We start from the raw sequence: 12666 nt of genomic DNA on the forward strand, positions 1-12666 counted from the left end.
TATTTTGTCTAGAAGAACAAAATTTACAATTAACAATACATTGTTTTCTAGTTAGTCAAAGATAAATCTACTTAGTTTTAAAAATATACGTTAGAATGGTTATCATATTGAGACTGATAGAAAGAATAATATGGAGTATCTTTATATCATATCTATTGTCTCATGTGAAAAACATATATTAGAAAAGTTGTCTGTTTTATCTTCTGGATTATATTATACTCATATACAAGTAATTGAAACATATGCAATATTGAATCTAAAGTTCATGAATTCAGAATATTTACAATTTGACACGACAGATTAGGTCATCCAAGGTCTATAATGATGAGAATAATTATTGAATTCAAATGGACACCAATTGGAGAGTCAGCAATTAGACCATCACTAACTAAAGTGAGGATTGAATCATCTGCATTTTTAGAAGGAATTTATGATGATATATGTGGGTTTGTTAACGCACCAAGTGGACCATTTAGATATTTTATGCTATTAATAGAGGCATCCAACAAATGGTCACACGTGTGCTTATTATTAAGTCGAAATCTTGCATTTGCAAGATTACTTACTCGAATAATTGAGTTAAGAGTACAATTTTCTTATTATACAATTAAAACAATTTGTCTTGATAATGTTGGTGAATTCACATCCCAAGTTTTTGATAAATGTTGAACATCTTGAAGCTCGTTTTTGATAAATGTTGAACATCTTGAAGCTCATATTCATATACAAAGTGGTTTAACAAAATCATTCATAAAATGTTTGAAATTAATTGCTAGACAATTGCTTAGTATCCATGTAATCCACCTCTTACTTGTCAAATTACCTATAAATAGTGACATTTAGTGAATTTTGAAATACAAAAAATATTTACACTTTATAGCAAAAAGTTCCAAAACTAAAAAACACTTCTAGAACTTTTTATTAAATATTTTTAGAATTTTTCTATTTATAATAATTTTTCTTTATTATGTTATTATTATATTATATTTGATTGGTATTTGTTCTCGTCAAGTTCACAACGATATATGGGAAATCATGGCAATGAATGGTAGTTTACTGTAACAGTAGATTTTTTCCCCATTTTGATTGCAGAATCTTACTGCAATTCAATTTCTCTCCGAAGCAACCTCTCGACTCATTTCTTGTGGTCAATTGCCATGCAGGCAGAGTTTGAGCTATATATATATATATAATAGCCGACTCGCTTGAATTTCTCTTGTTCCATTTTGGGCAATTGAAATGGAAGCAGCTGTGTTCAATCTACCCTTGTGCGGAATTCATCACTTCTCTTCCAAATTAATGGAAGCTCAAGCTGGAAAATCCATGTTCGGAGTGGAGCTTCCTCAATCTTTGAAGTCCAGCTCATTTCATCTTCGTTGGGGAGGTTCTTCGAAGCTGAGGCAGAAATCCAGATCGAGCATCCGAGTATTGGCTTCCAGCTCGAACTCTGTTTATGAATCTTCTGCGACATCGAAAATTGAGAAAGATGATGATGGAAGTCTTGTTTGCCCTCCTGGTTATCAGCCCACGCCGGGTAATCGCGAGCTGCGGACTCCTCACAGCGGGTACGAAGGTTCCCATCTGGCAATAGCTTAGCTGTCTTTGTTACGAATTTCTTGCTAATGTTCACTTGAATGATTGAGGGGGTTTCACTAAATGTATCTGTGAAAACCCCCTAGTTTTATATAGTTCATCTTCGATTTAAATTCCCAACGATTAACAACAACAATCAGGCTCCATTTTTGTTTATTATCCTCTGTTCTGGCTGTAGCGAGATACCTTTTTCAGTTCGAAATATCCATTATTGACTCTGGTAGTTATGGGGTGTCCTTGATTTGTTAGGTCAACATTTTGAGGTGGTTGAGTAAGAGATTCATAGGTGAGGTAATGGGTTATCATTCAGCGAATTGCCTGATTGCTAACCTTTTTTTTTCCTTTGGGAGAAGAAGCAAAATCTTATTCATTGATCAATGAAATTGCAAAGAAAGACAGAGAAGAAACTTCCAACTGCCCACAGTGGGTTACAAAAGTGCTCTCCAGGTATAGATTAGAGTAGTAAGAGCAAACTGAGATGAACGTTTACACCAATGAAAAAGCAGTACAAGGAATAGTGTCCATAACCTGATGAATTGTGACTCGTTATCAAAACCCATTACTTGACCAACCAAAAACCATTGAATAGAGTGAGCATAGAGCAAGAAACCAGAAATCTGATTTGAATGCTCCTTTGTGTAAAGGTAGAAGCACAACATATTTTTGCATCTCTGGTATGAATATTGCATACAATGAGTTACAATTTCTAGACGTCTTCTGGTGCATTTGTACCTGGTGTAACCTTGTTTTTGTTATGTGATTTGAGGTGAATAATTATTCTTTTTTAGAACTTAGCTGCATCAAGCAATTGGTTGATCTCATAATGGTTCTGTGGTAACCACTGTTTTACATTCTCCAATTTTCTGTACTTCCTACTTGAATCAGGTATCACTTTGATGGGAGTACTAGGAAATTCTTTGAAGGTTGGTACTTCAAGGTATCAATTCCACAGAAGAGGCAGAGTTTCTGCTTCATGTACTCCGTTGAGAACCCTGCATTTCCCAAGAAATTAACACCAGTAGAAATCGCACAACATGGACCTAGATTTACAGGAGTTGGAGCACAGATTCTTGGTGCTTATGACAAATACATATGCCAATACTCTGAAGATTCTCAAAACTTTTGGGGAAGTAAGTTTTGATATCAAATGTATCTTCTTTTATTACTTTCCTTTACAATGTTTCCTTAGCGATATATATATATATATAAAATTGAGGCCTTTATTTCATGAACTAGTAAATATGCCTGTTCATCTTGCACTTCATATCCTTTGATTCTCAGAATGAATTTTTAAAAGACTTCTCAACCTCTTTATAGGCTACGGTATCAAGATATCTTCCATCTTTTAAAAGAAAATGGGCACTGATGCTGGGTGTTTAATGTATAGGTAGGCATGAACTGTGTCTGGGCAACAGTTTTGCAACTAAAGGAGGTTTTAAGCCTCCAGACAAGGAAGTCAATCCGGAGGTTGAGATGCTTTCTTAGATTGTATTGCTTCATTTTATCTGGAGACTTGTTCTTTTCTCTCTCTCTTATATAAGTTTGATTAATGCATGAAATATTTCTATATCTATTTCAAGAAAAAATTTGTCAGATTGGAATCTCTCCTTGCTTCAACTATTGTCGTTTCTGGCAGAGGTCGTAAATGGTTTCTATTAACATGTGGGCAACCCTTTTTTCAGGAGTTCAATAAAAAGGTAGTGGAAGGATTTCAAGTCACTCCACTTTGGCATCAAGGATTTATTCGTGATGATGGCAGGTGCTGCTCTCTCTTTTACTCTTATGAAGTGTAGTATTCTGTGTTGACAACTTTTTGTTTTCTTATTTTTCGAGAAACAAAATATATCATTCAAATGGCTCAAGACCCCAACAATACAAAGGATATCATTCAAATGGCACCACTTTTTGGGACTTCTGTGGCTTCTTTAGATTGGATACAAACTCCAACCATAGTTCAAGAAACCTTAGGAACTTGAATGGAAGCCGCCACTCTTGAGGAGTTTTGAGCTCTTGAAAAGAATGAGATGTGAAGTCTTACCAATGTGCCTTAAGAGAAGCACAGAGTTGGATGTTGATGGATTTTTTCAACCAAACATACCAAATTGATATAGAGCAGTTCAAAGTTCGTCTTATTGTTAAAAGGATTCACCTAGGCTAATGGATTAAAATAGTCACCTTTGCTTGGTTTGAAAAATTTACAAATGTATTGAAGATATCTATACTTTGTCAATTTAACACCCTATTCATCAAGCATTTTTCACCAAGTAAGATTATTGTGTTAATAATATGTGCTGATATTATTTTCAGGAGAAACGTTCCAGAGAAAATTATCCAGTTTAAGCAAGAGTAACTTCTTTCAGAGAAATTTGAAATGGGACATTTAAGGCTCTTGGGTGAAAATATACAGTTTACTACCTCTGCGTGGAGTGTTTTACACTATTCTTTTCATAACACAATACTCTCTCATTAATTTAGACAGGAGGCCCTTTCTGTTAGGACCTCCCATCCCTACACCTTTAAGTTTATTTTATTTTATTTTTAACTATATGACGTTCCAAGTTTCCCATAAAAATAAAATAAAATATCTTCATGTTTCTGCATCAATATAATGGAATCTGATGCCAAAGTACCTTCATTCATGAACATTCTCTCCCTTCAGATTTAATTTATGAACTCTATGCCAAAAGAACTTGTTGAATTTTTTAAAAACAATCTTATTTTTTTTTGTCATGAGGTATGGTAATTACCAATCTTTGAATCTTCTGTCTGCTTATGTGGAAGAAGAGCTTTGAAGTTATTCAATCAAAAGGAGCTTGGACTTCCGTGACTTTATTGAAAATTGCACGAGTTGTTTTTCCAGCTGTTGAGTTAAATTTTTTTTGGGGCTTCAAATCGGTATATCAAGGAGCTGGAAACATTGGTTGTTTAATATTTCTTCTAGAAAGCATCAACAATTGCATCTTGGATTCCATCTTATTATTGGTACACTGTTTGACAGCATTTAATGACAGGACAAACTATTTGGAAACTGTAAAAACTGCTCGGTGGGAATACAGTACTCGCCCAGTTTATGGCTGGGGAAATGTTGGATCTAAGCAGAAGTCAACAGCTGGCTGGCTTGCAGCCTTTCCAGTATTTGAACCTCATTGGCAAATATGCATGGCAGGCGGGTTATCGACAGGCATGTTCAAACTTCAGTTTACCTCGGAAATTTGTGCTTCTTGATGCAGTACTTCTAACTATCTGTCTTTTTTTTTTTCTTTTATTATTATTATTATTTTTAAATAAGAATAACAACATTCATTGAGAAAAAATGAAAGAATACAAGGGCAAACAAAAACACCCCGCCCACAAAAGCAACCTCTTACAAAAAAGGAGTCCAATTATGCAAAATGACACCTATAGGGTAATTGCAAAAGGTCTTCGACCAAACCTCACTAGGGTCTTTATCCACACCCTAAAAGTCCTACCATTTCACTCCCCCCACAAAACCCAAACAATAGTGCACACCCCCGCAAGCCACAAAAAGCGACCCTTCTCCCCCTTAGGCGGATTGAGGAGGAAATCTCGATCATAGCAACAGCATCCCGTTGACGAGCAAATGAAATGCGAACTCCTGGACAAAATGCTCCCAAACAAAGCTAGCAAACTCGCAACGCCAAAGAATATGATCTAGATCTTCCTCGCCTTCCGACAAAGGATGCAATAGAATGGCCCAACAAGCGAGGAGAACTTCCTGGAAAGACGATTCATCGTATTCGCACGGCCATGTAACACCTGCCGGTAAAAAACCTCACCTTCTTAGGAACCTTAATCCTCCAAAGGACTGAAAAAACTGAGACACCTAAGGGAGAATGGTCCACATGACTCAAAAAAAGACTTACAAGAGAATCCTTCCAAAGGATTGGGTCTCCAAACCCTCACATCCCTTCTCCCAAGCCTAAAGGAGTAATTCTCAAGCAAAGAGAGAAGAGAAACGACATCCACCATCTCCCTATTGGAAAGGTTATGATGAAACCTAAAAGAAAAGGATCAAGAATTCCCTGACCACACAAGAAAGTTAGCAACAACATGATTTTTAAGATCCGACAAATGATAGAGTCTAGGATATAAGGCACAAAGAGGCATCTCGCCCACCCAGTGATCCTCCCAGAAATAAATCTCCCTCCCCTCCCCCACCACATGCTGGATTAACTCCACAAAAAGTGAGAGCTCTTTTGAGATATCCTTCCATAAATCCCGGTGGGAATCTTTAGACCCCTTGGACAACCATTCAAAAGGATGGGGGCCGTATTTTCTTACAATAATCTGCCATAGAGAGTTGGGCTCAGAATAAAAGTTGCCACAACCACTTAGCCAGTAAGGCCTTGTTACATAACCTAAGATTTCCAATCTCAAGACCCTTGTTTATAGACTTCTCAATGACCTCCCACCTAATCAAATGCGAGTCCTTTCCTTTTCCTTCTTAACCCCTTCCCAAAGGAAATCATGCATTAACTTCTCCAGACTCTTAGAAATCTTGCTAGGGGCTTTGAAAAGGGAAAAGAAATTTATAGGAAGGCCAGACAAAACAAATCTTATCAAAGTAAGTCTTTCAGCCTTAGAAAAATACCCTTTTTTCCAAGATGCTAATCTTTTCCTAACTTTATCCACCACCGGGTCCCAAAGAGCTATCGCCTTGGGATTACTCCCAAGAGGAAGACCAAGACAGAAAGAGGGAAGCAGCCCAACCTCACACCCTTCCAACTCCAACCATCTCTTAAGCTTCTTCTCCTCACAATTTATCCCCATGATGCTACACTTCCCCCAATTGATCTTCAAACCCGAGATTTCTTTAAAAACAGCTAGAATGTGATTCAAAGTTAAAAACGAGTTCTCATTACCCGAGCAAAAGAAAAGGAGATGTGAAAGATTCACTCTTTCCTCTCCAACCTCAAAGGAGATAAAAATACTGCCCTTAATATACTTCCTCACCAAACTAAGTTAAATTCTATAATATAGCACTGTGTTGATTTATGGTGAAGAATCGATGACTGTATATTCTTATTATATAAGCATATATATATATATATATATATATATATAATTTTTGTTCTTTTCTCAGTTTTTGGAGGGTTTGATCAGTGATAGGAGAGAGATTTTTCTCTATGAGGGTAGGGGGTTGGGAAATAGATTCCTCTACACTCTTTTCCCTCATTTGGATCATATATCCACAATGAGGAACCACTTGGTGGTGGATATGTTGCCCATTTAGCAAACCTATTCTTCATCCATGTTGGGGTTCGGATGTTCTTTTTTATAGGAAAACATCGGATGTTCTTGCCCTTGTTGATTGAGGAGTTCTATTGTAGTCTTGGAGAAGGAATGTTCGTATTTGGACCTTTTGTCCTTCAGATAGTTTCTCTTGCAAATCTTTCCTTCGCTCTCTGGTCAATCCCCCTCCCTCTAGTGGTATCTTTGCCTCATTGTGGAAGGTGAAAATTTCAAAGGAAGTTAAAGTTCTTTGTGTGGCAGGTTTTCCATGGAGCAGGTTTAACACCCTTTTCATAAATGGTTTTAGTTCTGTTTGTTTGGGTTAGGACTTTCCTCTCTTCTATTTGTATGTTTCATCTTTTTTCCTTCTTCTCCATGGAGCTTGCTCATCTCCTGAGAGGTACCAGTTGGTGGATTTGTAGTCTAAAGTAACTATACATCATGCTAAAATCTTTCATTTGTAGTCTAAAGTAACTATACATCGTGCTAAAATCTTTCATTTGAATGTATAAATTAATAAATAATGTAAATATTGTTTCATATCATGCATCTTTCACTTTCCCTAATTATATTTTCTTGGAAAAAGTTTTAAGTAGAGTTTGGCATATTTTCTGAATTTTTCAATATGAATCTCAGGTTGGATTGAGTGGGAGGACGAGAGGTTCGAGTTTGTAAATGCCCCTTCATACTCCGAAAAGAACTGGGGTGGAGGATTCCCTAGAAAATGGTTTTGGGTAAATTTTTTGCTTTGTAAAATAACTTTTTTTTCCTTTCTATATTCTACAAATTTGAATTTGAGCATACTCTGCAAAAATGGCCTAGGAAAGTTTAAATGATATCTAGTGGGCGACATGTTAAATAATGAGGTTAAAAGAGGGTTGAATTTTGCAGTACTTAAATTTGGACAAGAAACCTAGGAGTGTTGAATCTTGATGTTAGAGATTCATAAAAGGAGATCAATAAATCGAACTCTTAGAAATTGTTTGTTTGTACTCTCAAAAAGTAAAATACTGTCTGTATATTTAATGGGAAGAATACTTTCGTTATAGATATATATCTTTTATACAAGAAACAACTTCCCATTGATGTAATGAAAAAAAGATTACGAAGTTTATGAGATACAAACTCTCACATGGAGAGGGAAAAAAGAACAAATAAATAATACAATCAAATAAAGATAAACTTTCAAACAATTACGACCAACAATTTGCCTTTAGCTGTAGAAAACCAAATGCTACTATAGAGCTACCAAATAAATCCAAAAAAGACCACCAACCAACAAAAGACCAACAAAGAGCAGACAAAGCAAACCGAAAACTCTTCAATGAAGCACAAACTAAAATCCGAAGAAAGAAGCTTTTGGATGAACCAGCTCTAGGAAACTTGAAAATAAACAATCTCATAGTGTGATAAAAAATTCCAACAAGAGGATGACACGAGGGCCAACAAGAAAAATTAACCACTTAAAACATCCAAAAACAGCAAACAAGGAACCGAACACCAATTAAAGAGAAAATATATAGCAGCACCTTGTTGCTCGACTGACTCAACTATTGTTGAACCTTATCTGCTTTTTAACATGCTGCAGGTTCAGTGTAATGTTTTTGAAGGTGCTCATGGAGAAGTTGCTCTTACTGCTGGTGGAGGGTTGAGACAACTTCCTGGATTGACGGAAACCTTTGAAAATGCTGCATTGGTACTATTCTGGCTCTACATTGCAGTTTCACTCTTTTTATTATACTCTCACTCTCACTCACACAGCATTGTTGTGAATGAAGTGGTCTCCTCCAACTCCCCTTATGTGTTGGCTCTACAAATATGGTCTACTCTCTCCTAATATTTAGAGAGAGGGAGAGAGAGCAGGGTTGCGGATTGATGGAATTATGATTGGAAAGGTAGGAAATGTGGGGGTTGGATGGGCATTTTAACCGACTAACAATGCTATTTGTGATATTTTAATTGTTGTAGGTTGGAGTTCATTATGATGGAATTTTTTATGAATTCGTGCCATGGAATGGGTCTGTTAACTGGGAAATAAGTACTTGGGGCTATTGGTGTATTGCTGCCGAAAATGAAACCCACAAGGTAATTATGGATCTTTTAGTTCCAGTTTTGATCCTTCTTTGTGAAATTATAAAATTGTCACCTGTGTTCAAGTACACAGTCTTTTAGCAGGTAAACAACAATGTTGCACATCAAATAATTAAAAGACCCTTTGAAGCGTTTCTTTTGGAAGTCAGAAAATTAAGCAGAAAGTAAAGATCCTTTCCAAGTATTTGAGCTCTTGTTTTTGCACAGATTGAATTAGAAGGAAAAACCGACGAGCCTGGTTCACCGTTGCGTGCTCCTACATCAGAACGTGGCCTTGACACAGCTTGCAAGGATACATGTTTTGGTACCTTGAAATTGCAAATGTGGGAAAGAAGATTTGATGGCAGCAAGGGCAAGGTGACATTTTTATATAGTCTATGGGTTTTACATATTTCCGCTACCCTTTGCTTTAGTTTGGCTTCCACTTGCCATTGTGTACAATCCAACTCCGATACTTGTTGACCATGTATCGGACACTTGTTAATACAACAAATGTTTTAGATATGAAAGGACTAAAGGACACATATATGACAATAATTATAAATTTTTAAGTGAAATATGTCAAACTAAATTAAATTATTTAAGCATATAAATGCATCAACCCATTTATTTTTAATTTTCTTTTAGTATAAAAATGATATATATTTTTAAAAAGGTATGTTTTTATAAATGTATCCGTGTTGTGTCCTAGATTCTTAAGAAATGATGCGTCGCTGTGTCTGTGTGGTGTGGTATCCATACCCGTGCTTCTTAGACTACCATAGACGTTTCTGTGCAGACATGTTATGTGTACAGACATAGACAAATTACTACCCTGTAATCTTAGCATTCTTCATGGAGGTTTTTTACTCGTGATTAAATCCTGAGTGGTTAAAATCTAGAGTTTAGATTGGTGTAGATTGTTCTCTGCAGAATGTTTTTATGATTAATATGCTTATCATCAAGTCTTCAATTCTTAGTGATATATGAATATCATTCAGGTTAAACCGTTCTTCACATTTAATAGTTAGATTAGTACAATTCTTGATATGCAGATTGTATTGGATGTCACAAGTAACATGGCAGCATTGGAAGTTGGAGGAGGACCTTGGTTTAACACATGGAAGGGAGAGACTACAACCCCAGAAATCCTCAAGCGTGCTCTTACAACACCTATAGATGTGGATCAGGCTTTTAACTTGCTTCCACTATTCAAACCACCGGGCTTGTAGCTGACGATCATCACTTGCCGTACGGTGAACTGAATCATCGAGGTCGTGCTGGTTCGGGCAACCTTTGCAGGTAGAGCTACTTTTCTATGAAAGGGTTCAGCTCATTTTCAGTTGAAAACATGTGAAAATATTTTGAGTACAGACCTTTGCAGAGCAAAGTATATATAGTCATCAATTCTTGTGGAGCTGGAATGGTTGTCAGGAGAGCCAATATGCAATAGTTTTATAAAATTGTTTATGTGCGCCCTCCTCAACTTATTTATGTATTTAATAGATCTTATTAAATAGTAAAAAAGTTCAACCTTTTCAACTTCTTTAATGAACCTAAAAAAAAGGTTTTTTTCTTCTTCATTTGGGGGGAACCCTACAATTTTATTCTTCCTTCTCAACATTCCTCTTCTTTCTTTCTTTTTTTCCCCTCTTTTCTCGTTCTCCCTCTTCCTTCTTTTCCACTCCAACCCTAGTCTCTTACCTTGAGATTCTTCCAATGCTATGCTCTTCTCTTGAGTTGATAGCATAATTTGCAGCTATAAACTGCTTTTGCTCCCTGTAAAACTCTTAGGTTTGAGAAAGAATTATAATGCTCTATTCATTCACCAAAAATATGAATATATACAAGTGTACAAAGTATAGAAAAGGAAAATATCACAAAATATTTACAAGAATGAAAAACCCTAACTATAGAATTATAACAGTCCCCCTTAAGTTGGAGCATATATGTTAATCATGTCCAACTTGTTACATAGATAATCTATACGTCTTCCATCCAATGCTTTCGTGAAGATATCTCCTAATTGTTCTCTAGTCTTCACATACCCTGTAGATACCAACCCTTGTTGAATTTTCTCATATACAAAATGGCAATCAACTTCAATATGTTTAGTCCTTTCATGAAATACTGGATTAGACGCAATATGAAGTGTTGCTTGATTATCACACAACTTTGTCGGTGTGGTGATTTCAAATCCCAACTCAACAAGAAGTTCATATATCCAAATCAATTCACACAGAGATTGTGTCGTTGCTCCATATTCTTATTCTACACTTGAACGTGACACCACATTTTACTTCTTACTCTTCCAAGAAATCAAATTACTACCAATAAAAACACAATATCCTGAGGTTGATCTTCTGTCTTCTTTAGATCCTTGCCCAATCGGCGTCTGAGAAACATTCAATATTGGTATGACCATAATCCTTATATAATAAACCACGTTTGGGAGTAGCTTTCAAATAACAAAAAATCTGTTCCAATGCAGCCCAGTGATCAACTGTAGGGCATGACATGTACTGACTCACAATACTTACTGAATAGACTATGTGGGGTCGAGTCACTGTAAGGTAATTAAGTTTTCCCACTAACCTCTTATATCTTTCAGGATCTTTTAGCAATTCTCCATCTTTTGTGAGCTGTAAGTTGGGCATCATTAGGGTACTACATGACTTAGACCCTAGCTTTCCTGTTTCAGATAGCAAGTCAAGTACATATTTTCTTTGTGATAATCGAATTCCTTTCTTGCTTCTTATTACCTTAATTTCTAAGAAGTATTTCAACATGCCCAAATCTTTTGTATGGAATTGACTATGAAGAAAGGTCTTTAGAGAGTGGATACCTAAAGCATCATCACCAGTAATCATAATATCATCCACATATACGACTAACAAGATGACACCACCTTCAGATCTCTTAAAAAAGACTGAATGATCTGACCTGCTCTTCCGTATTCCAAAGCTTTCAATCACCTGACTAAATTTACCAAACCAAGCTCGTGGGCTCTACTTTAATCCATACAAGGATTTACGAAGGCGACATACTGTTCCATTCTCCCTCTGAGCAACAAACCCTGGTGGTTGCTCCATATACACCTCTTCTTGAAGATCACCATGAAGAAATGCATTTTTAATATCATGCTGATGTAAAGGCCAATGATTGATTGAAACTAATGAAATAAACAACCTCACAGATGCCATTTTTTCTATAGGAGAAAAAGTATCAACATAGTCAACGTGCGCTTTTAATCGAGCAACAGAACCGTCAGGATTGACTTTAACTGCAAACACCCATTTGCAACCGATAGCCTTCTTTCCTGCAGGGAGAGAAACTAAATCCCAAGTACAATTATCATCTAAGGCAGTCATCTCCTCCACCATTGCGGCACACCAACAGGATGGGACAAAGCCTCATGAACAGTTTTCGGGATGGATATAGACTTTAAGGATGCAATGAATGAACAAGTGGAAGGCGACAAATAGTTATATGAAACAAAAGAAGAAATAAGATGAACACATGTACGTTTACCTTTACGAAGAGCAATAAAAAGATCATCACTCGTTTCTGGATCCAATGACGAAGAAGACTTTGGTATAGGGCATGGAACTGAATGAGGTTGTCGTCGAGTATAGACCTTAACGGTGGGTGGAAGAGTAGAGGTAGACACAGGTAGAGATGAATTAGGAAGAGGATCAGAAAGAGAAATAACTGTGTAGACAAGGAAATCATCCTCTAATTCCTTATGCT

General features: G+C 36.4%; 1 protein-coding gene across 2 annotated transcripts; it reads left to right on the forward strand.

Annotated features, from left to right (window-relative positions):
- The first annotated feature begins 1131 nt into the window (after positions 1–1131).
- LOC120075560 (tocopherol cyclase, chloroplastic) lies at positions 1132–10452 on the forward strand. Of its 2 annotated transcripts, XM_039029052.1 has the most exons (11): positions 1132–1565; positions 2479–2723; positions 2981–3060; positions 3276–3352; positions 3901–3939; positions 4605–4774; positions 7483–7580; positions 8435–8542; positions 8815–8931; positions 9145–9294; positions 9972–10452. In XM_039029052.1, exons 1-11 carry the CDS (start codon positions 1240–1242, stop codon positions 10146–10148), a joined length of 1587 nt encoding a protein of 528 aa, XP_038884980.1. In that variant the 5' UTR covers positions 1132–1239; the 3' UTR covers positions 10149–10452. The 2 variants fall into 2 exon arrangements, with proteins under 2 accessions (XP_038884980.1, XP_038884981.1); XM_039029053.1 differs by lacking the exon at positions 3901–3939 and having other exon boundaries at positions 1136–1565.
- The last annotated feature ends 2214 nt before the right edge of the window (positions 10453–12666 follow it).

Source organism: Benincasa hispida, chromosome 4, assembly GCF_009727055.1.
Source record: "Benincasa hispida cultivar B227 chromosome 4, ASM972705v1, whole genome shotgun sequence".
Classification (NCBI taxonomy): Eukaryota; Viridiplantae; Streptophyta; class Magnoliopsida; order Cucurbitales; family Cucurbitaceae; genus Benincasa; species Benincasa hispida.

Coding starts and splice junctions, on each gene's coding strand:
- LOC120075560 (XM_039029052.1), top strand. CDS start 1,240: ATGGAAGCAGCTGTGTTCAATCTACCCTTGTGCGGAATTCATCACTTC. Junction 4,775..7,482: donor GGCAGGCGGGTTATCGACAG/GCATGTTCAAAC, acceptor TATGAATCTCAG/GTTGGATTGAGTGGGAGGAC. Junction 9,295..9,971: donor TTGATGGCAGCAAGGGCAAG/GTGACATTTTTA, acceptor CTTGATATGCAG/ATTGTATTGGATGTCACAAG.